The sequence below is a fragment of the Diuraphis noxia genome, unplaced genomic scaffold (genome assembly GCF_037042655.1).
Source record: "Diuraphis noxia isolate RWA-SAM2 unplaced genomic scaffold, SU_Dnox_SAM2 contig0002, whole genome shotgun sequence".
In the NCBI taxonomy this organism is placed as follows: domain Eukaryota; kingdom Metazoa; phylum Arthropoda; class Insecta; order Hemiptera; family Aphididae; genus Diuraphis; species Diuraphis noxia.
In genome coordinates, this window is record NW_028301712.1 from 42549214 (window position 1) to 42574140 (window position 24927).

Here is a 24927-nt window from a genome sequence, read left to right on the forward strand (position 1 = left end):
TTGAACTACAAAATAATTCGCAAATATTCATGGTTTTGACGAATTTTTGTCAATATTTGAAATTAAAATGCTTATAAAAATTTAATTTGCATTTCCGGTGGACATTTTTTTTTGTGATAAAGATTGAAAAACTTGTAAAGAATCTTATATTAAATTTTTAAATCTTAGTTTAAAAAAGAAAATTTTTTATTAATTTCTAGCTTAAAATAATTTTTGTGATTTTTACGTATTTTGTCAAAATTCAAACTTTGAATGCTTATAAAAAAAATTGTGACCATGAATTTCTCTTATTTTTCAACTGCTATTGTAACAATATGTTAAGAGTCTTGTATTAAATTTTCAAGATTTTCTACCCAAAAATTTTTTATCGATATTAATTTTAAAAAAACCAATAATGATCGAAAATTGCATATACCTATGAATAGTTCAACTTAAGTCAAAAAGTTTTGAAAATTTCATGGTGGATAGAATATACTTATATAAACATTCGGTGAAAAATTCATGTATCAATGATAATTTGTTTTAAAGTTACATCAAAAATCAAAATCAATTTTGTCGAAAACTGATTGTGCGTAAAATTTCCCGTTTTTTCCTTAATTTTTAGTTTGTTAATCCCGATTATTTAGAAAAATATTAGAATATTAGAATTTTTTGCTTTTGACCCCCAAAATACCAACTATTTAACTAATCAACTTTCTGATCGAATATGGTACTGAAGTCAAAAATCGAAGGACTTTTACTGCCCCAAAACGTGATGACAGACACAAAAAAAAAAATTCATGGTTTTGACGAATTTTTGTCAATATTTGAACTTCAAATGCTAATAAAAAAAAATTGTGCATACGTATTTTTATAATTTTTTAATTACTATAAGAATAACTTATGAGGAACTTTGTATTCAATTTTCAAGTATTTTGATAGGACCGAAAAAATTGTATCAACCCTTCAAAAAATTTTTACAGAAAAATTGAAAATTTCAGTTGTCTTTTAATATCTCAAAAAAAGTCAAAATATTTTGAAAATTAAATCATGTAAAGGAAATGTCAATTTAAATAACTGGTACAATTTTCATGTATATACGAATTATACTTTTTGAATAATAACAAATATTTAAAATCGTTGAGGATAAATCGTTATCGTTACGATATTTCGTAAAAATTTAAAATTCAATCGCACTTAAAATTTTTCCTATAATGAAGCTTTGAGTTTTCTCTATAGCTACTTGAAGGAAAACTTATGGAAAACTTAGTGTTGTATTTTTAATCCTTAGTTATAAACTCAAAAAATTTTATGATTTTTCAACTTCAAAATTACTTGCAAATGTTCACATTTTCGACAGATTTCGTAAAAATTTGAACTATAAACGCTTATAAAAAAAAATTGTGATTAATGATTTTTAATTTTTTTTTAGCTACATTAAGTACAACTCATAAGGAATCTTGTATTAAATTTTCAAGTTTTTTATGGTCATCCAACATTTTTTTACCGACACTTTAAAAAAAAATTCTCAAAAACATCGAAAATTTCAGTGACCTATAAATAACTAAAAAAAGTCAACATTTTTGAAAATTAAACTGTACATAGATATCACTAACATAAACATTTGGTGAAAATTTCATGTATTTACAGTGATTAGTTTTTGAATAATTACAACCAAATAAAAAAATCGATTTGGTCGAAAACTGGTTTTGCGTAAAAATTCCCGTTTTTCTGTCATTTTTTTTTTGTTTTTCTCGATTTTTTTTAAAACTGTTGGAAAATGTTTACTTTTGACTTGACCTCTATAATGCACCAAGGATATTCACTTTTACATTGGAAACCACCCCCAAAGTTTGAAATCGAAGCATTATTTCGACTAGCTATGCTGTACACAGACACAAAAAAAAACACACATCATTATAAAATAAATACATTCATTGCTCCGTTCTGAATCTAAAATGATAAATTTACAACATTAGAACGTATAATATATTATTGGTTTTTTTTTGTCTTGGCCAAATAAAATTGTATGTGGACCGCATTTGATGACTTCTGTTATATATTATTATAGTTTCTATTCATTGTATCATCATTTTCGAAACCTTTTGGCACTTTTTGAACTATTTATGGACATTTTATATTTTTGATTTTTTTTTTCAATATTAATTCTATTCATAAAATAAAATAATTTTCACATTGTCAAACAATTTAACTTTTAATACAAGGTCCTTTTAAGTTTTGTTATAAAATATATAAGAAATAAAGATATATAGGCACAAAATATAGCAGCAATTTTATATAAACATTCAAAGTTTTAGTTTTGAAAAGTTCGTTAAAATAAAGATCATCTGCAAATTATTTTAAAACAAAGAACGTATGAAATATCAAATTGTTCACAGGTCACAACCTATAAGAATAATTACAAATTTAATTCAATGTTCTAGATAGGTTCTCCCAGTAGGTCATACTTAACCAAAATTATTCTTCTTTTTTCATTTAAAATTAATTAATTTACAATATGTACTGCAGTAATAGTTTATGAGTGATAAGTATAAGCTTATATTTTTGACTAAAATTATACATAATAGCAAATAATGTATATATATATTTTTGACAGGCACTCAATAGAGGGCAGTGCCACCCGATAAACCGAAATTCTAAAAAACATTTTTGCACAATTTATTTATATAATTACATTTGAATTACAAATTTATACAGGCCCGTACTGGTCCACCAAGACACCGGAAGTTTTCTGAATGCACTCCATGATCAATTTAGAAATTATAGCGCCTCTAATCCCATTTTTTTTATATCGTTTTAATGTTTATTTATTATTTACTATATATTATGGTATACCTATTTTTGTGTCTGTATTATATTATATTATACAAATTATATATTTTGTAATTGTTATGCTATATTTTAACTTTATAATTTCATAATTGTTAGAGATACAATAAACTAACTACCTACCTATTTGTGTATTTATACTAATAAAACTCCAGTTATTGGATATCACAGAACCCGACATAATTATTTTGACTCGATAAGAATGATAAGATCAGGGACGTATTTATGGGGGTGGCTGCAATGAGGGGGCTTCAGCCCCCCTCCCCCCGAAATCCAGGAATTGTTTATGAAGTCTGCTTATTATGTCCTATCAGATGTAAATTTTCTAACTCATATAGGCTGAATTGGGAATTTCAGTTGGAGAAAATACCACAGCCCCCCCCCCCCCCAAAAAAAATCTAAATACCCCCTTGGATAAGATATACATTTTATTTTATACTTATTATATTAAATTGATCATACTCCTCACGGCTTACATAAAGAACAAATTAATTTGATTTGATTAAAGCTTAGTCCAAAACTTGTCATTGAACTATAATTTAGAATTTAAATACTTGTTTTTATTTAAAATTTTTATTTTTAAACAATGACGTATAAGGGCGTTTTGTCGCGTTGAAATCACAATAGTTTAATTTCGGGAGAACGTTCTAAAATTAAACCATGTATTTCCAAATATTATTATTCATACTGGGCGTTTAAAGGTAGCTTTTATTAATTAACTTTTAAGATTAACACATTTTTTAATTGTGGTGATTCGATATTCAAATCATACACAAACACCTAGTCCTAGTGAGTGAGTTATGTGTAATGCGCTCAAATAAAATTTGTTATTTTTGCCGTGTATTAATACAAAATAAATGAAAAATGATTTTAAAATATTATTAATTAACTGTGGTGGACACACATATGCGCTATGTATATCATGTAGTTTAACCTTTCAGTAGATTAAAGTACGTTTAAATTAAATTTTAAAGGTAAGTGTTCAATTTATTTTCTTAGCTGTTAAGAAAAAAAGATGGTTAGATGTAGTAGAAGAGGATCTGATCAGAATGGGAGTTTAAGAGTGGAGAGAACTAGCTCGAGACAGAGAAAAATGGAGGGATTTAGTGATGGAGGTGAAAACTCTTAGAGTATTAAGAGCCAGCTAAAGAAGAAGAAGAAGAAGAAGCTGTTTTCCTATGAAACATATTATTTCGATTGAGATTTTGTAATAATCGCAGAATAAATCATTATGTTAAACACAGATGTTTAACATCTTCAAGTGGTAGTTTCAAGTTACAATTTAAAACAATAATGGGTAGACATCATAGCCACCCATTTTTCTTTTGAAGTGGATAAAGAAAATATAGTTGGCGCCCTATAAATATATTTTTCCCGCGACCCTTAAAGGTAGCCAGTACGGGCAGTACGGCCTCTGATTTAGATAAAATCCCATATTTAAACGAAGAATAACGATGTAGGTACATTGTTTTTTTGTAATTTTAAAAAATTTGTTCATGGGAATTAAAATATTTTTTGAACTATTGCGATTCTAAACGGTAAGGTGGTATTGGCTAAAAAGTTAATATTAAATATCTGCAATATAATATTATGGCATAGATGTATGAAGATTATATCCACTAGAGTAGTAGAGTTAGGAAATTTAGATATTGTACTAATTATTATTATTTTACTATAAATTATAATAAATTCAATGTTTTCGGTAAAATAAATCAACCTATCTTTTATAATACCAACAAAAAAATAAATTTGTTTAATAGTAAGTAGCAAAAAACATCTAATGAAATAAACTTGACATATTTTTACCGCTGACAAACCATATCCGCTTAGAATCAGTTTTCGTATATAATAATACATAATTTAATTCAAATTTAGGACATATGTTACAATTTTCAATAACCCACTTACCACTCAACATCTACCCATCGTTAGTATGTGGTACCCACTTTCCTACCTTTTTTTTGTTTGTTTCATTTTTTAATTTACGTATTATAAACTTTTAAGTATTATTAATCTCAAAAAATTTGAGTTTTTATCATTGAATTCAAATTTTACACATCAAATACACTGACCCACAAGCCACCACCCACATGACACATTTATGTATAGTAAAACGGCACCCACTTTCCAAACTTTTAATACGTAATATTATTATAATTTATAGATAATAAGCACTTGGTGGAATTACATTGAAATTATTAGTTTTCTTTATTTACATTCAACTTTTACTGTCGTTTTAACAAATCCTATGATAATATAATACTGCATCATTCATAAATCTAAGATAATATAATAAATTGAAATAATGCCTATGGGTACCTAATGATAAGTAAAAGATTAATACTATTCAAATACATAATACTATATTCAGTAAGTTAGATAATACGTTTTAAATACCACCAAAATTCATACTGCCTATAATATGTATACCTAATGAATACTGAATAGGATTGCTCGATTAGTGATTACCTCGGATACCTACTTATAACTACATATAGGTACCTACTTATACCTACTTATTTAACATCCACTATTTAATGGTTGGTGATTAGTCACATGATGGTGTAATTTTGGCTTGCTAGAAAGAGGGGCTAAGATTTAGTTTATAAACCTAGTTATAACTATAGAATATTAGAACAAAGGTTCTCCGAAACGCGAAATTTGTCTTTCCCCGCGGCCTGCACCATTAACATCTAAATTAACATATTATTACTAATATTACGTAACCTGTTATCATTGTCGCTATAAAATAGAATACAATCACTTCTAGTTTAATTACAATTTACAATACAAAATCTATAATTTAAATGAGTTAAAGGTTCATAATTTAATCATATACACCTATCGGCCATCTTGGCATCCTGCTTAGGAATTACGTACAAAAAACTGAAATTAGAAAAAGAGTGAAGACTTAAAAAAATAGGGGGCTATGCAATTTTTTGGTGGGGCTAAGCTCCACGATTTATGCCTATGCACATGATATTAAAACTTCATAAGCTATACATCTAGAAATATAGGTAGGTAACTAGATAAGTACCGATTTATACAAATTACTACAATTAAGCAAATGATAATAGTGGTTGAATTAATGTGTTCATGTGGAATATATAAAAAACATTATTTAGTTTTATTAAAACATTTCGGACACAATCAATAAAATTCACAGAGTACCTATATTATACAACACTTATGTCATATATAGTTTACGAGTAAACCTACTTATTTAACATCCAATCACATAATAATATTAACTCTTCAGCATGTTCTGGAGATGATAAGGATCGGTGATCACTGATCAGTAATGACATTACCAGCACAACTACACGGTTTTTACGGTATACCATTTATTTGGTATTTAGGGTTTACAATTTATTCGGTTTTCACAGGTATAACGGTTATTCGGTTTTTTTACGGTACACCGTTTAGAAAATTAATTTCAAAAGACCGGTATACGGAAAATACCGTCAGCCTTAAGCTACACCTAGAAATATAGGTAATAACTAATAAGTATCGTTGTATACAAATTTATTATTGCAACAAACAATGCTCATAGGTATTCTATAATGGTTGACTTAATGCTTTTGTATTGATGTTGAATATAAAATATAACATCATATTTTGGTTCTAATAAAAATATTTCTAACACAATACGTTTGCATACAGCAATTAAAAATCGTAGGGATGCTAAAAATATTTGTTTTATTAACGACTGTATATATAGGTAGGTAGTAAAAGGGAACCAATGAGCCAATAACATTAGGAACCTTATATAAGGATCTACCTATACTTGTACATTAGTAAATTATAACAATATATTCGACTTCCAACCTCTGAGTCAGTAGTCGGTAGGTACTTTGGTAATGCCAATCGTTGCATTGTTTTATTGAAATCTATTAATACGTAGCCGAATCTCAAGATGTTCTGAGAAATATAAGATAAAAAAATAAAACAAACAAGTGCAGGTACCAAACATCAAATTGAAAACAATAACAGAACGTAGGTACTGTAAGTACCTACAACTACTGTCAACTTTAGACCTGTGTTTAGTATTATATTAATATATTATAAGTGTATGCAAGTACCTATCTTATAATATTATTACGATTATTTTTATGTAACCGACTTGAGCCGAGATTACGGCTGTTTTACAGGCCATAGTGTCCACACCGCCGTATCACAGTTTCGAGTGTTGTTGGATATTATTTTTGTCTATTTAAAAATTCAATTGCTCTGCACGTTGCCACTTTGCCAGTTTGCCGGTATTCATAAACCGCTGGTCCGAATACCGCCGCCGGGCCGACACGAGAAAAATCCCTTGGAACACCAATCGTATTTTTGAACAGATGCAGATTTACGCAGTAGCAAAACCGTGGTACATACACACAATATTATCTCCCAGAGAAAAAACAACCACGGTAGGTATATCAATAAATATTAAATTTGTTTTTGTGATCGCTTGTCAATAAATCTGTTTTTATTACTTTCTATATAGTTTTTACTTTTTACTCTCGTCATCGTGGGTGGACGACGAACAATGTTATAATATTATAATATTTGTATTATTATCGGAGTGTAAATGTTATTTGTGATGGTAGTGCTTTGAAAAAGTGTTCTATGATTTTTATATTATAAAAACAAAAATCAGGTTCCGTTTTCAAATATATAATTTTTTTTAAATACCACTGGGCATTGGCGCCGTGGCTGTTGCATTTTAGATGAATATAAAAAATTATTGTTACTTAGGTTGTTTTTATTTTTCGTTCGTCGGGTGGGGAGAACAGGTTATTGTGGACTGTGGTACGCAGTAGTAAAGAGGAGTGGCAGATGCGTACGAGTAGTTCGAATTGTGATTTGTGACACGGAATCACTATTCGGTGTTCAGTGTGTTCACTACTTAAATAAATGCTTACACTTACACTTACAGTCACACACGTGCGTACACTCGGACTGCCATCGTTTCGTTAACATGTGCCTGTGCAGTGTTCGACGTCCGTTGCACGAGTGAAATTCAACGTTTAATGCTGCAGTAATATTGTTATACGAGAAGTAAGTTTTCGACCATATTTATAATAGATATATTATTATATTACTGATATAAGTAGTTAATATATAATGTAACATACAATAATTAGTCGAATAAAAATAAATAGGTAATAACACTATTTAGTATAACGATGTTACCTATGCCCGCAATATCCAACAATGATACCTTATATTATATTCACTGCGATTCATCCGTATTCGTCCATTTCGTATATTCCAAATACTTACCTATATGGGTTATATTCGATCTCGAACCTACGTACCTGTAATATGATTTATGATTGATATTATTGTATTTAATAATTCTTTCTTAGACACTAAGACACTGCAAATATAAGGTAATACAACTAATAATTTTTCACTTGCCTAGTGGTCTGTTGTCTGTCTGTATGTATACAAGTATTGACTATTTACTATTTGACTATATAATATATTCGACTGACGATTGTGTTGTAATATAATATAGCTGTCGTAGGCATATAGTCAAAGAATTTAATGTTTATGCAATATTTCACTATCCGCCTAGACATTTAGTTAAGTGCCTAGTCATTTGACTAAATGCCTATTTCATGCCAGGCAAATAATAAAAAAAGCTGGTAAGTGGGTATCACTCTGCTGTACATTGGGGGTGGGGTGGACCTCTGACTAAGATAGGTTAAATTTGAATGCAATGATAGGTATCATTGACTATATGCCTACGACATAGCCACGGAGATACTATATTATGTAGTATAGTATTCATATAATCATATAACGTGCACGCATTATGAGCCCATTTTAATATCGTTCGAATACATGACATAATATCAAATATTTGATTATAGATTATACTATGATGCACACATCCATTTTTTTATTAAACCTAAGTGTTTCTTTCTATTGTCTAAAAGAAATAATAAAATTTCATGACATTAAAATTTATTTGAGTCATTTGAGAATAACCTATAACTGAGACCAGATTTTTTTCTTTTATTTTATGTGAGAATTCTTTTCCCATTTTATTTACAGTAATATTTACGCACTTTAGGTACGTCTTGTAATATGTGGTGTATTGATTAATGATTAAGACATTAAGTTGAACATTTGAAGTTACAAGATTAATTGCTTATTGTTATATACAGCCACACGTACCACTCATTAATTCATGATGATTACTTATTTTTATTAAAAATTATAAAACTATATAATAACTAAGTACCTACCTACTCTTTCTTTTTTTATGTTAAAAAATTTAAACAATTGATATTATGTTTGTGAGTTGTGTGTTGTTTAGTACGTAATACCTATTTTACCAATGTAAAAACTGAAGATAATATTTCAACAATTAAATACTTACCTACTACCAACCTATTATTTAGTTTTTTATTTGTTTAGTCTGTTTTTTAATTAGTGGGTAGCTAATATACGTTTATAATAAAATAAGTACATAATAAAATATAATTTATTTATTTTTCTGTTTTCTAATATACCTACCAATAAATGGATTTGAATATATATTACCTATGTGTTATATTTAACTTGCTAGAAAAAAAATAACTTCGTAAATTAAATTTGATTTTTTTTCCACCAAAAAATGTTTTCCAAATATTTTTAATTTACTATTGCTTTTTAAAATGTTAAAGCCGAGATCGTTTAAAGTATTTATTTAAATTTTAATTAACTGTTAGCATATATTTTTCTTGGTAAAATGTTTCTATGGATTTATATTGTCTGTATGTATATTTATATTGTATATAATGCATATTGTACCTATAGGCTATAATAGGTACATGGTTTTTATGTCTAATGCTAAACATTATTATTTTTTAATTACAAACATTTTTGTTCTTCATTCATCAAATTATTTTTTACAAAACATCAAAATACTTATAATAATAATATGTGATAAATAGATTGTTTAATCTTCGTTTTTGTTTTGATTAACTTTTTCTCGGCAATAGAAATTATTACATTTTATTATTTTTTTGACGACTTATTGTACTGAAGGACATATTAATAAAATTATATACCTAACAAGAGTTAAAGTTTTGTGTGCATAGTATGATGGGTTAACAGATTCGAAGAATAAAACGAAATTTAATTGGTCGAACATTGCAGCTCCTACAGGCCATAGTTCCTAGCATTTGTAGGATTATAATGTAGGTACTATGATCTATTTCTGTCCACGATCATCTGAAAATATCAAATTAAAAAGGTTTTGCATATCTTGTACAATAAGGTCTGTAAACATTATAAATAGGCGCATATATTAGATATATATATATTTATGTATTATGTATAATGTAGGTATATATTGGACTAAATAAATTACGATATTGATTCTAAATATTATTGCCTAATCGTATATTATTATATGTACCATGTACGTGTTTATATAAAAATAATGTATTTGGATATTTTTTAACAATATAAAGTTGATGTTTAAACAAATAGATTGCATTTTACAATTTATATTATACATCTATAATCTATAATCAAAATACAAATATTACATTTTAGATAATAATTCACATTTGAATGGTTCATGATAAACATTTTATCATTTATAATTTATAATTTATGATTTATAATAATGAATATGATTTCTGAAACTAAAAGTTATACTTAAATTAAATTTAAGAAAATATGTTCATCATATTTTCGTACATATAGTATTTTCGAAAGATTATAATTTAAATTAAATAATTAATTTCGAAATTTTGCTAATAGATGGACGAACGATTTCGTTAATAATCTGAATAGTTAATAAAATAGCCGCAAATACTCTGTATTATCATTTTGTTACTTAATAGATTGTATAATACTCAAACATTTTGGAAAAAAATTAATATAGTGGCCGTCATATAAGATATAATATACTATATATTTGAATTTGTATAGTTAATCGTGTTTTACATTATTATTAAAAAGCAATTGTTAATAATATATTAATATCCTATTTAATAATAAACATATTATTAGTTATGCGACCAACCATTTAAAAAATATTCGGAGGAGTGAATTCAATTACAGCTACTTACATAATATAATATTATATTATGTATAACTATATAAGTATATGTATATAATATGCAAATACATAAAGAATTATTGTAATATAATCTATTTTGGTTATCCAAAACCCATAGTATTACAAAATATCTATAAGTGATTCTAAAGAAATTATTGTATCTTGAACATATAGGACTTTGATTTAATAATAATTGTGTTATTCAATAACAAAAAATGAACGTAATATATAGATAGGTACCTAATATTTAAGCGAAGGTAAATATAAAATATTTATATTATCTATATTAGGTAAGCACTTTAAAATTCGTGAAAAATGTTGTTTATGGATTATATTTTTATCTGCTACTTATGTGAGATTAGTAACTACTAATCATAGACATAATATTTTTAATTTATAATACAAAAAAAAACTAATCGTAAACATTTTATTTAATTTATTTACAGTAGTTAGGTAATTAAACGATAAATAAAATAATCTACATTTTTCCTATGTAGGTATAGTTCTACATTTTTAAATTGACATATTTTAATAGATTATATTGTAATTGCGTTTAAATTAATTTGAATTTTACTTTTAAAATTTTAATAATTCAATTAGATCATTTTTTTTTTTAAATATTCCGCATTTCAATTCAAATCTAAAACATAAAAAATAATTATATTCAATTAACAAAAGTTACATAAAATATGTTTCAAATGTATGTAACTTTTTGACTTTTATTTTAATTATAGAAGCATATTAGGCAATTGATTGTAAATAATTTTTTTTAAATTTAAAAACATTTTGTAATTATTTCAGTTAAAACGTCGTTATTTATGATTATGATAGATGCAATAACATAATATTTAAATGTATTTACTGTGTTTTTTTTCTTTATTGCAATGTCCGATAAAGTTTGATTCATTATTATTTTATTATCATATATGATTTTATATTAGTGTATTATAATATATTAATATATATGGAGTTATCAAAGGATCAAGTATTCAAGTTCATCTAATTATTATTAATAAACAAAACATATTATCATTAACAATATACTGGTAAGTACATAAATATCAATAATATTATAACGGTATACTTAAGATAGTTTAATAAATTATGAAAATCATTAAATTCTACAATACGATAATATATTATATTAACAAACGAATATGTATAACTAATAACTATTGTATTATATGTTACCTATATGTTTATATTACTACTATATAATAAATAGGTACCTTATTATTGATACCTGCAGCTATCAATTAAAGTTGGCATGAAATCAGTAATCACTAATTATATAGTGTTTAAACTGTTTAAAGAACTATTCGGGCCAACGACCTATAATTATCTAACATTTTTGATTTTCATTATTTTATTTAAAAATGAGGGCCTGTACTTATTTTATATTTGTATATTAAATACTAATGGAATTGATTAAATACAGAGTTATTCAGAGTTATGTAAAAGTAATTTATAAATTGTAGGTACATATAATACATATCATAATAAATTATAATAACTAAAAACAGTAAAAACTAAGAAGTATTCTAACAGAAACTTTCACTTGGCACGTCTTTTTCATATTATGTACCCATGTCCTGTATAATATTATAGATCTTATAAGGTTATATGTTCAAAACTATACGTGGCATACATGTATTACTATTACTAATAAATAATATTTTATACATATATATGTATGTATATTTTATATCATCAATAGAATATAGAAAATAGCAGGCCTTTTTATGTAGGTTTACTGGGTGTATGTCGTTTCTGCCAAAATTACCTTTTTACCTGTAAGAAACTTATCGATTGATCATCACATCACATTGATGCAATTCGAAATGTGAAATATTTACCAAAAAAAGTTAATAAGACTATAGTTCTCGGATGGGTTGCCATTCGAATTCTTAGTGGCAAAAAATTTGCCACACATACACGCGTTTGCCAACCTTTATTTATACTAACCCCTAACCCATACAATAACTTATGGCCATAATTGCGGGCTCGAGATCAATAATAGAAAAAACCATTTCATGTTTCTGACAAATTTATTGAACTATTTTATTATATTTTTTTCGGGAAAAAGATTCAAATTCCATTCCGAAAATCCCTACTGCGTGTCTAAATAATAATTTATCCATTTATGACTGGATGTAAACGGTATAGGGGAATAGGTGGAAATCCATTAAAAATTCAAAGGGGCTAGCATTTTTAACATCAATGTAAGTGAGAGGCGTTAACCACACAACTAAAAACTGTATATTTTACGGAAGGTTAGTGAGGTATGTCCGTATGGGGGCCAATCTCCCGAATTCTTCCTGCGATTTATGCCCTTATGTAAGGGACACATATAGACATATATTTTAATATTCCAGTTTTTCTAAAGCATTTGAATATCATTCAACGTAATATTATATTATTCATCATAGCGAGATTTTAATCATCCAATAACCTCTTGGTAATTAATAAACTTATGCCGTCCTCTATGGTATTTTATGGGCCACTTGCTACAAATAATCCATAATTATCTACAAATAATATGGTTGTATACGAACTGAGTCCTAGTATAACCTTTTATGACGAATTGAGTCTCAGGTTGTTTTAAGATATATACCAATTGAGTCCCAGGTTGTTTTAAGATATATACCAATTGAGTCCATGTTTTAATTCTAACCCGAGCCCCGTTAAATTAAAAAATAAACAAACATTTTCCTTCCCATTTTTACAGATTTAGGACTGTCTCAGTCTATCTGTAACAAAATATTCTACAGGTATAATTAAAAATGTTTTACAAGCCTATTGTATAAATTAAATAAATATAGATGATAAAATGACATTTTTATATCGGTAAAAATGTTTGGGATCAACATTGTATGTATTCAAATCTAGTTATTGTGTTCGATTGCAACAGCTGCATTTGATCACTAATTTCTTTTTTTTATACATAATATTTTCTTGTATTAATTATATGAGCACTTCTAATTTTTATATATGTTTCGCATTGTACATTCAACGAAATGTTTATAAATTGGTAAATGTTTGGATGGGTTGAATAAAACATTGCATTAAATATAAATAAAAATGATATGAAAGTGATACATATATAATATTAATATATATAGGCATATCCGTCTGGAGCGGCTATTTTGACGGGCATCTCCGCTTTTGACGCGCGATACAGCTATGCGGCTTAATTTTCGCTATGTCTGAACTCTGGATGGTTGATTTTATATTTTACTCAAAATAATATTCTGGACTCAATTCGTATACTATTAGTTTACTAACCCAGGACTCAATTAGTATATTTTTTTTCCCCCGTTCAGATATAGAGACTCAATTAGTATACATCGAATAATACGTATATACTGCTTGTATTATAATATGTTATACATTATTTCAAATTTATTCGTACCTATACGGCTATACATATAATATCATATAATAAACAAGTTACCTTCCTAATTACCCTATACACGATTTCACGTGTACCTAGTTAACTATCGTATTATGTTATACCTTGTTTTTCAAATTCTTCATACCTATCTATATTTTGTACTTGTCATATACCTACAATCTACATGAATAGATTTAAATTTAACTTATCGTGTATCTTTGTTTTAATTTTGTACACACTACACATCGCATATATTTTGTAATATACATTTTTGAATACCACGTTTTTCAGACTATAACTTTATAAACAAACTCTTATGCTGAATAGATTTTGTAGGGATTTTCTAGATATTATAATTATATAGTAGTGAGCCGTATAATAACAATGAATATATTTATTTAATTATCTATTCAAATTCGAGCATTTCAAAAAATAGTTACACGTTTAGCGGTTTAACCTATAAGTATAAGGTAGTTACTCAAAGGGCACACATCATACCGACCCAGTCAATGTGTGCAAAAAAAGTAAACAATAAAACATTCAGCTATATCGTACTACTATCATACAATTAGGGTTTATCAGTTATTCAAAAGAGATATGATATTTTATATCTATACTAAATAATATAAGAAGTATTAAGCACAGTATGATGGTATTCATGTATATAATAATATTTATATGTGATGTATTTTCGATTAATATCGTTCAACGAGTTCATATTGTTCATATAGTAGTATAGTACCTATATTATATTTTTTGGTCACTATTCATTTCATATCATGGTTGTATTCGTATTCGATTAGGTTTCATATGGTGTTATTGAACAAAATTTGATGTTTTCAGTTTTTCACTCAAGTAGGTATAGCGTATGTATGTTCGTCCCACTTATATAATTATATTTTTATTTGTAATAAAAAAAATGGCGTTCTACAAATAATAAAAATATATATAGACAACCATATTTGAATTATCTATATATTTATACACTATCTATCTATATATATATATAGCACTACGGTGATTTGTGTACTACCTTAGGTCCTTATTTTATTTCTTACCTGTTCTATCTACAAGCCACAACCCAATAAATGATTTATTTGTTCAAGAAAACAATTCAATAAATGATATATCAATAAATATCTCTTTATATCAATTGTATTGTACTAAACAACTAAACCTAAAATCTTAACACTTGATAATGAATTAGATTAGAAATAGGCAATTATAATTGTTCCGATAAATCAAATGTTAATAAATGCATTGTGTTGAGTTACAGACGTACATCTGTGTGTACCTATTATAGTGGTATACTACCGATACTTCTCAAATAATAATAGATAATACATTAATATAATAATATTAATACGTTAATATAATAAACATCGAAAAATTCATGGTTTATTTTATAGTATTGTAATTTTAAAAATATTTAGCGACAATGGCACTAAATTTTAAGAAAAATACATTTTAATACATTTCTAGATGTTATACATATTTTATTATTTATACATTTTATAGGTACCTACTTACAAATAACGATAACTATGGAATAACTTGGTAAGAGTTGTAATAGTTTTTATTAATACAATCGTAACCGAATAAATGAAACAAATGTAATCTTATTGATTGAAAAATATTTTATTCTTTTTAAGCATTAAGTAGTTTGCTATAAAAAAAATAGTTTAACTAGACGGATGTACAACGATAAGACGATAACTGATGAAGGTAGATCGGTCAGTCAGCAATAAAAGATTATTATTTGTCAAGGGAAATATTTAATTACAGTTCACTAGAAATAATTAGTATTGTAATGCTAATATAGTGTTATACTTAACATTTTATAATCCATCAAAACGAACCTTATTGTGATATATTTTTCTTTAAAAATATTATTTTAACATTATAATTTATAATAACGAATAAGATTAGTAAAAAGTTTTATAATAATATCATTACAAAATGCTGTCTGGAATTGACTATTATACCTATTCGTATACCTAATATTGACCTAATATCGTAAAATTTTGACTGGGGACCAATTGTCCGTTTACCTATATTTACATATAAGATAGAACATGGAGTTCATTATTAAATGTTAGGATAATCCAATAAATTTTGTTCGTAAATATTCGGAATGCGTAAAAAACGAACTTATAAATTTACATAATATATCAACAAGTTGTCATGTAGGTATTGGTTAAAATTATTTACTTACTCATAGAAATTATTCTGTTAAAATAAATGATTAAAAAACATTTTTAGTTATAAAACATAAATATATATCATCAAGATTAGGGAGGAGAATGTAGACTATTACAGTATATAGCAAAAACATATATACTGTTAGTATATTATAACTAATCGTCTATATGTGCCGATAAAAATGAATAAGTACAAGAAAGAAAATAATAAATGCTGAAAGCGAAATTACGTATTTTATCACGTAAATCAATAAATAGGTTTTTTGTCAATTTTTTCATTGCTATACAGTCATTGAATGAAATGTTAATTGTAGCCAATCAATTTAATTGTGCTATTGAGTTATGAATTAGTCAATTGAATGCATTCATCATCCTGTTAAAATTTGAATATAATTTTCGGTACAATATACATTATGAAGTAAAAACTAAAATTATTTAAATAAAATCAGATTTCATCAAATCTCGTGACACAAATTAAACTCCGAGGATTCAAATTTATGTAAATACCTAAGTATCTTAGTAGTAAGTTTCTTGTGGTTACAATAATAATATAATATAATATATTTATTGTATGCTTGTATTGTATTATAAAGCAAGTATAATCATATATTGTTCAAAACAAATGTCGATTAGTTATTATTATACTCAGTAAAATATACAATCGATAATAATAAATTATTACATACATTAAAATGTATAAAAACATGTATTAATGTATTGGTACAACTTAATCAAGTAAATACCAACCAATGATTTCACCTGTAGTACTGGTTGTATGAAAACTGATGTGAATAATCAATACAAAATAGTTTTTGTTGTACATAATTATATTATTAAACTTACTATACTCAATAGTAAATACTAGTGATTACTTTATTTCAAATTTTAATAGTTTTATATTATACATATATTATGTATTACAAGTATTAATATACCAAGATAATGTCGTTAGATAAGCTACTGGTAATGAGCTTATAAATTATCCATTAACCGTCTATATGCATATGATATGTACACAATAAGTAGCTACTCTTTAAAATCAACAAGTTAAAATGCCGATTGATATTATATGCTATATTAATATTATCGTAGTATTCTTGTCATAGATCAATTCGGTTAGGTTTTATATTTGAACTTTTGAAGGTCATAATTTCTCAAGAATACTATTGAAAATTTCACTATTTTCTTATACTTACCAAATCATTATTATTTTTTATTTTTTATTATTTTGAACGAATCAATTATCTATTATAATTGTATTATTTGTATTTATTATACACTGCAATTATACATAGGTAAAATTTAAATTCGTATTCATTTATTTAATCTCGTTTAAAATACTACATAATTTATCACGCTGTGGCTGTATATATTATATAATATTATTGAAAGTCTAAAAAACAAATCATATAAACAATAACTATAGTCTGCAGTAATATAATAGATATTGCATATGCTTATGAGAAAATAAATATTATAGGAAGGTTTAAAAATGTTTACATGAAACTTTTTCTAAACTTAAAATTAAACGAAACCAAAAATACATTAATATCGTTTATAAAATATAAATTTTTATTATTAGTTAAAGACACACAACTTAATATTTTCTAGCTTTTTAAACTTTAATATGTGATTTTTCGAATTCACACTTCACACACAAAATATAAGCAGGTACCCGAACCTGTTGATTTCTGATCAGAAGTAAGCGCTGGGGAACTAGGGAGTTATTGTAGCGTACCGCATGCGTACTGTTGAATTTCGGAAAACCAGTTTTGGGTTTGTATGATCATCGAGTATTTACTATTATAAGCCAAAAGGTACCCATCGTAAATCGTCAAATTTAATACAGCAGATTAAACTCAAGATATTTTTTTTTATAATAATTTTACCCCATAGAAAGTATAGTTCGTTTAAAAATATTACTATACCAATATATTGGTATTATAAAATTATAAATGGTAGCCGGTAGGTACCTACATTTTTTTCCATTGGTTTGAAAAACACACTTCAATATACCTGAAATGTGTGATAACATAACCTTGACCTGTTATAGGTAAGCAGGCTGGGCTCCGTTTGGAATCATTTAATGAATACGATGATTTATCACAACCTTCATGCAAATTCAAAATAATAATATGAATTGCATCAAATCTTCGTATCTTGTCCGTCAGTACCTGTTTTTGTTTAAGTTAAATTATTAATATTTAATAACTATCAACGTTGAATAAAAAACACTTGAAAAAATTAAAACTGAAATTATTAACTAATAACATTTTAAAATTAAACTAAACATTCGTATAATGGATGATTTTGGAGTAGGTATGTTATGTGTATCTTAAACAAATCAAGACTGAAATATAATAAGAGGATTATTATAGTATATGAAATCTGTACTTAATAATTAATTGTATTCGTCTTCGTAGGTCAAATGTCAAAACGTTATCATCCTTAGCGATTGATAAATTATTTAACTAACAAATGTTTCAGCTATAAAATATATAAATAATTATTTAATATTGATGTATTTGTATATTGTATATACTGATGTAGTAGTGAATGGTTAAAGAGTTAAGCTTTTATCAAACATATACGATGCATGTATCTCAACGTCTGGCTGTGAACTTATACCACTATGTACCAAATAGGTATTTATTTAAATTATTTATAATAAATACGCCCGGATCGTAAAATATGTTTCACCTACAATTCCTACCAAGATAGTAATAATGTGCTATTATAAAAATATTCCATGTAATATATATATATTAAATGTACAGTGTATTCGCCTATAATGTATTTCTATTGATTGAATATGTATTTATTTTGTCTATCACTACAGTTACATGTTTCAAATAATATAACAATTCATACATAATTTAATGATTATGTTAAATTTCTTGTATAGCAAACGGCCCTATAGTCGACGAGGCAGTTATTATCAATAAAAAAAACCATTCAGATTATACATAGGGAATGGATATCTTTTTTACTGACTGCTTGTCCATGATTTTTCTTTTGACTTTTACACAACCAAACCATGCCTATACATGATGTAGGTACCTATTGTCAAGTGGTGCGATTTGACTTCTGTAAAGAAATTTGAATTCTTCCCGGAGTTAAATCGATTAGCAAACTTATAATCTACCAATAACAATGCCTATTTATACAATTAAAGTTTTTAGTGCAGAATTCTGTATAATATTGAAAAATATTAGAAAAGTCAAACTCGTGCAAACATAATATCGTTGATTATAGTGATCATACCATATAACAGTAGGTTAGATTATACTATAATATTTATAATCAATGATAACATTACCAAATACAGTGGAGAATTCAAATCAATGTGCATTCGGTCGATTTAAATAATTTATAGCACATAATATATGTATATTTTATAGATATTACACATTTATATATTATTATAGACATAACATTATGGCTGTAAATATACACTCACTCTTCCGTGTAGTATGACATGCACACGTGCGTGTTCTAGTGTATACAAGCATTGACATTTAGTATTAATTGTCACTGACACGCTAAATATATAATAGTTGATTACCTACACCTAAACTCATGTAAATATAATATTGAACCCCCTAACTCTTAAAAATTGTCTGTGTGTACCTATTCAATTGATACAAATTGTCGTGTATTATTTATTAAGGTTATAGGTATTACTGTATTTGTTGGACTTAATTTAAAAAAAATGTATTACCAGTGTTGTAGACAACTGCAAAAACATCAGTAAATATACGGCATATCAAATCTTTTCGTCGTGTGTATTATATTTAGTATCCTTACATCTATTATTAGTATTGCTGTTCAGCTAGCATTACGACCGTGAATTTATTGTGTATCAGCCTCGCATACACATTCGCTTAGTTTAAAACGACTTGCAGAATTTAATTATTTTTGACATATCAAAAAATTCGTTATTAGTTACGCTTTTTTATAGAATACGATCGTATTAATTTCACGAATAACTACATCTTTAGTTAAAATAATAATTTTTAGATTGTGAACAGATCGACCGTGTTTTTTGGTTCTACAGGGTCCGTCAGAATAAACGCATGTTTTTCAAAATGATGCTAGGCTGATTGCTATGCTCAAAAGTCAAAGTAATTTTAGTAAAAAATGTTTTATTATACGCATGTGCAGTTTTTTTATGTGTAGCAAAATTTAGGTTTTGAAAATAATGTCAGGCCTAGGAGCCCTTGATCTACAAAGTAACAAAGTAGGGATGCAGGCACTCGCGAAACGATCCTATCGCGTCGATCAGCATCTGTCCCGAAACTTTTCTCACCACTTGAGTGATCTCGTCTTTCAATTCATCAAGGGTTCGTGGTTTGTATTGGTAGACTTTTGATTTTATGTGACCCCTCCAAAAAAATTGCATATTGTCAAGTCAGGGAAGCAATAAGGAGGCCACGGAATGTCCCCAAAACGCGAAATGAGTCATATATGTATGACATTATTTTTAAAACCTAAGCTTTATTACATATAAAAAAAAAACTGCATATACGTATGCATTTTTTTATATAATAAAACATTTTACTGAAATTAATTCGAGCGTAGTATTATTTTGAAGAACATGCGTTTCTTCTGACGGACCATGTACAATGATTTGGACTTTTTTTATGAGGTTTCTTGGAAGCATGTTTTGTAACAGTAATAAGGCTCTACCGCCCTATATTGATTATTAGATTGGAAATTAAATTGTACTTGAATAAGGTAATTTTGATAATTTTCTAGCAGCTTACTAGAAACGGTAGATAATTTGTTATAAACAGTAAAAAATATGAAGGTGAAAATGTGAAGCATGAACTCGTTTTTAACAAAATCTTGATCTTTTACTTGATTTTGTGGGTTAACCAAATTTTATCTAAAATCGACCTTTCAAATACAATTATCAATTTTTCAATTTATATTACGTAATATGTCTCCACCAGTATAGGCTAACAATATTTAATTTAATATAATATTTTCCCAGTAAACAAACCTATTTAAAAAATAGGCTTAAAACTACCTTTTTTAGTACAAAAAAATATTTATTTACTATTCATTATTTTGTTTCAGCTGTTTTAAAATGTCAGTCAAAAAAGTGCTCCGCATTTTTAATCCTCATGCAGTCCACATGGTCATTCTACTAACATTGTGTTATTTCTTAGTGCAACTAGTTTTCAGTCATGTATCGCATTCACTCACCTTACTCGTAGACTCATACCACGTGCTTTGCAAGCTAATATACTTTTTTGGATCTGTAGTGTGTATTAAGGTGACTATATACATATAAATTATACTTACCTACGAATTTATTATACAAAATACAAATGGTTTTCTCTATTCACGATTAATATTTAATATTACCAAATGGATTTATATAATACATAACAATTAACAAGTGAAATTGTATGATTTACTACAGCACAACGATTATGAAGAGGTGTGTTCGAACGAAGGTTGTGTGGAAAAAATCCTCAACGTGGAGGACGATTCTCCTGCGTCCAACTTGACAGTATCCAAGTCCGGTCAAATATCGTCTTCCAGTGTGAATATTGCCCATTATTCATCAGGGATTTGTAATATTTTTATCGCCATAATTTTTTCGAACTCTACAGTGCGTACATCGTCATCCTGAGAAGAAATTAAAAAACACATTCGGATGGGCAAGGATTGAAGTGGTCTTAATGCTCGGTGGTTGCGTGTTTTTGGCGTCCCTTAGTTTCTCCCTGGTGGTCGAAGCTATTCAAACTCTCATACACATCGACCATCAAGATCCAATGCATCAACCGATATCAGTGTTCATCATCGGTGTTGTTGGTATACTCCTCCACGGACTGTGTTATTTATTACTAGGAGGTTAATAAAAAAATTTAATAACTCTAATATAATTAATTATAACCACGCGTGCATGATATTAATGTATTATTTTCTATACCATTTACTCAACTATTCTTAGTTAAAGGGGCTTACCATCCTGAAAATGTATATTAGCACTATTATATATATATTTTATATATATTCAAGCTGTATTTATTTGGTAACTTGTAAGGATCAACGAAAATTTTATATTTAGTTGCGCCAATGGTTTCTGCTTGAAACCTAAACAATTATACACAGGGTGAAACTTATTATTTCGAGTAATATAAGGAATTTTCAATTTTTTTTTTTTACTTTAAGTATTTTTCTACTACTTAAACTTATTTAAATTTTTTTCTATTATAATTTATAATATAAGTATTTGTTTTAAAAATTTAAACCATCTTATTCATATATTATACATATATTTTCAGATAATTTAATGCCTGTTAAACGATAAAATAACCACCCTATGTATTCTATGTTGCACTAAATGATTGACATTTTCAATGCAGGTCCGGTAGTACAAAACGCAAAAGTTCCTGATGAAGAATGCGCCAATGCCCTTTTAAATTCTGGGCAATTACTGAAAAAAAAAATACAAATGAAAAACTGCTGTCCAAGAGAAATATGTCGAGATTTAGTTGGTAGAATATTTTTTTAAAAAATAAAGGAAAACAGTAAATTTACAATAAATTGAATAACATTTTTGTGTAGGTTGTTCAATGGTAATGATATGTTCGATCGTTGTATTATTCACAAATCCTAGCATAGCAAAGTTTGTTGATCCTGGAATTTCAATCATTTCGGCAGCAATATTGCTCTATCTCAAATATCCAAATAGTAAGTAATTTTTGACAATTAAAAAAGTAAACCCCCGATCTCAATTATTTATATTAATTGTTTCAAAATTATATAATATAATGCAATGTAGTTAAATTAGTAAATTTTAATATTTTAGTGAAAGAATCATGCCTGATTCTTCTTCAGACAATGCCTGATCATATGAATATTGATGTAATTTGCAAAAACCTGATGAAAACATTTCCAGACATAGTAAACGTACACGAATTGCATATATGGCAACTGAACGAAGATAAGATAATTTCCACTGCACATATTATGTTTCTTAACCCTCAAGTAAGTTGAAAATAAAATGGTTTTCTTTTAAGTACCTATGCCTATATTTCTTTTGGATTGAATTAATAAATAATTGCAATTTTTTTTTTATTTCAAGGATTATTTGAGAATAAATAAAGCGGTTATTAACTTTTTCCATGAAAATGGCATTTTAGAAGTAACTATTCAACCAGAGTTTTTCAAAGACGACCAGAATATACAAATGGTGCCAGAGTATGGTATGGGACAGTGTTTGGTGCAGTGTAATAACATTGAATGTTTCGATAGAAATTGTTGTGAACCAGATGATATCGAATCAATTCAACATTGTTAAACTTCATAAGTAAAAAGAAGGGTTCACATTCCGATACCGCGATACATAATGTACCTATATAATATTTATTGTGTTCCTTTTGGAGTTGAAACAATTGTCTTGCTCGCCAACATTAATCATCATTTGATTAACCTTTACAAATATTCAAAAAGTAAATATACCAAATTTGATTATCTTATAGGTACCTATACCATGTGCAAATGGGTTATATTGACCTTATAATTATATATATATTTTTTTCAAATGGAAAATACGTTCCTATGTGTACTCATTATTGTGTGACTGTGAATGTATTTATACTGAATCGTTATTGATTATTGTTTAACAAGTACAAAATGTATTTGTTTTTATTATAATTTTATTTTTGTACTATAAAATGTTATTAAAAATGACAAATACCAATAAAATGTTTCACTGATTGTAACATAATATTATTATTATTATTATTATTATTATTATTATTATTATACATTGCACATATTTAAAGCTTTATTTAAGAAGAATACGTAAGCTTCATTTTTCCTCGAAAAAATAGCTAGCCATGGTAAAAATTATATGATTTGTATTTGGTATATGTAAGTACTCGTAATATACAATTATAGACTCTTTATATAGAGTTAAAAATGTCTAATAAAATATGAGAATCTGTAAAATCTATAAGTAACATCACAGTGTGATGTCCATACTCATCAATAACAATATTGGCTCCACTAAAGTCAGAATAATATTTGGCAATCATATTCATAAATATGACTTATGTAGTTATGTCTAATATAACTTTTCTTGTATTAGAAAATGGCCATACTACATAGGTCAAATTTCATTTTCCGATTTTCATATACCTAAACTGAGCAAAACAAAAATGTCATAAATAATTCACTTGAGAAAGATTGTGTTAATTATTTGATTAGTTTTTTTTTGTTTTATTTATAAGTATTACTATAATAATGGTAAAAAATGTATTAATTTCCATTTATTGTTGGGCTTACAGTAAGCAGTGGGTTCAATAATTGTTCATAGCGTAAGCTATGATCGATCATCAATTATTTTGCAGTGTTGTTAAAAGGATATCAATGCACTGTTTCTTTTCATTTTGTGACCCATAACAAATTTGAGTTAGCAGAACCAACTT

The 24927-nt window shown here is 26.9% G+C and overlaps 1 protein-coding gene and 1 long non-coding RNA gene across 4 annotated transcripts; one reads left to right on the forward strand and one right to left on the reverse strand.

The window, feature by feature from the left end:
• The first annotated feature begins 7085 nt into the window (after positions 1-7085).
• On the forward strand, positions 7086-24224 carry ZnT77C (Zinc transporter 77C). 3 transcript variants are annotated; one of them, XM_015519104.2, is made up of 9 exons: positions 7086-7244; positions 7754-7875; positions 21560-21758; positions 21909-22031; positions 22102-22342; positions 22858-22989; positions 23060-23185; positions 23304-23482; positions 23580-24224. In XM_015519104.2, exons 3-9 carry the CDS (start codon positions 21570-21572, stop codon positions 23793-23795), a joined length of 1206 nt encoding a protein of 401 aa, XP_015374590.2. In that variant the 5' UTR covers positions 7086-7244; positions 7754-7875; positions 21560-21569; the 3' UTR covers positions 23796-24224. The 3 variants fall into 3 exon arrangements, with proteins under 3 accessions (XP_015374590.2, XP_089076045.1, XP_015374589.2); XM_089219919.1 differs by lacking the exon at positions 7754-7875 and having other exon boundaries at positions 7087-7244; XM_015519103.2 differs by lacking the exon at positions 7086-7244 and having other exon boundaries at positions 7662-7875.
• On the reverse strand, positions 7893-18806 carry LOC149058482 (uncharacterized). The gene is made up of 2 exons (XR_016190343.1): positions 18455-18806; positions 7893-8135 (listed from the first exon to the last, which is right to left on the reverse strand). It is a non-coding gene; the product is annotated as an uncharacterized LOC149058482 (long non-coding RNA).
• Positions 24225-24927: the final 703 nt, after the last annotated feature.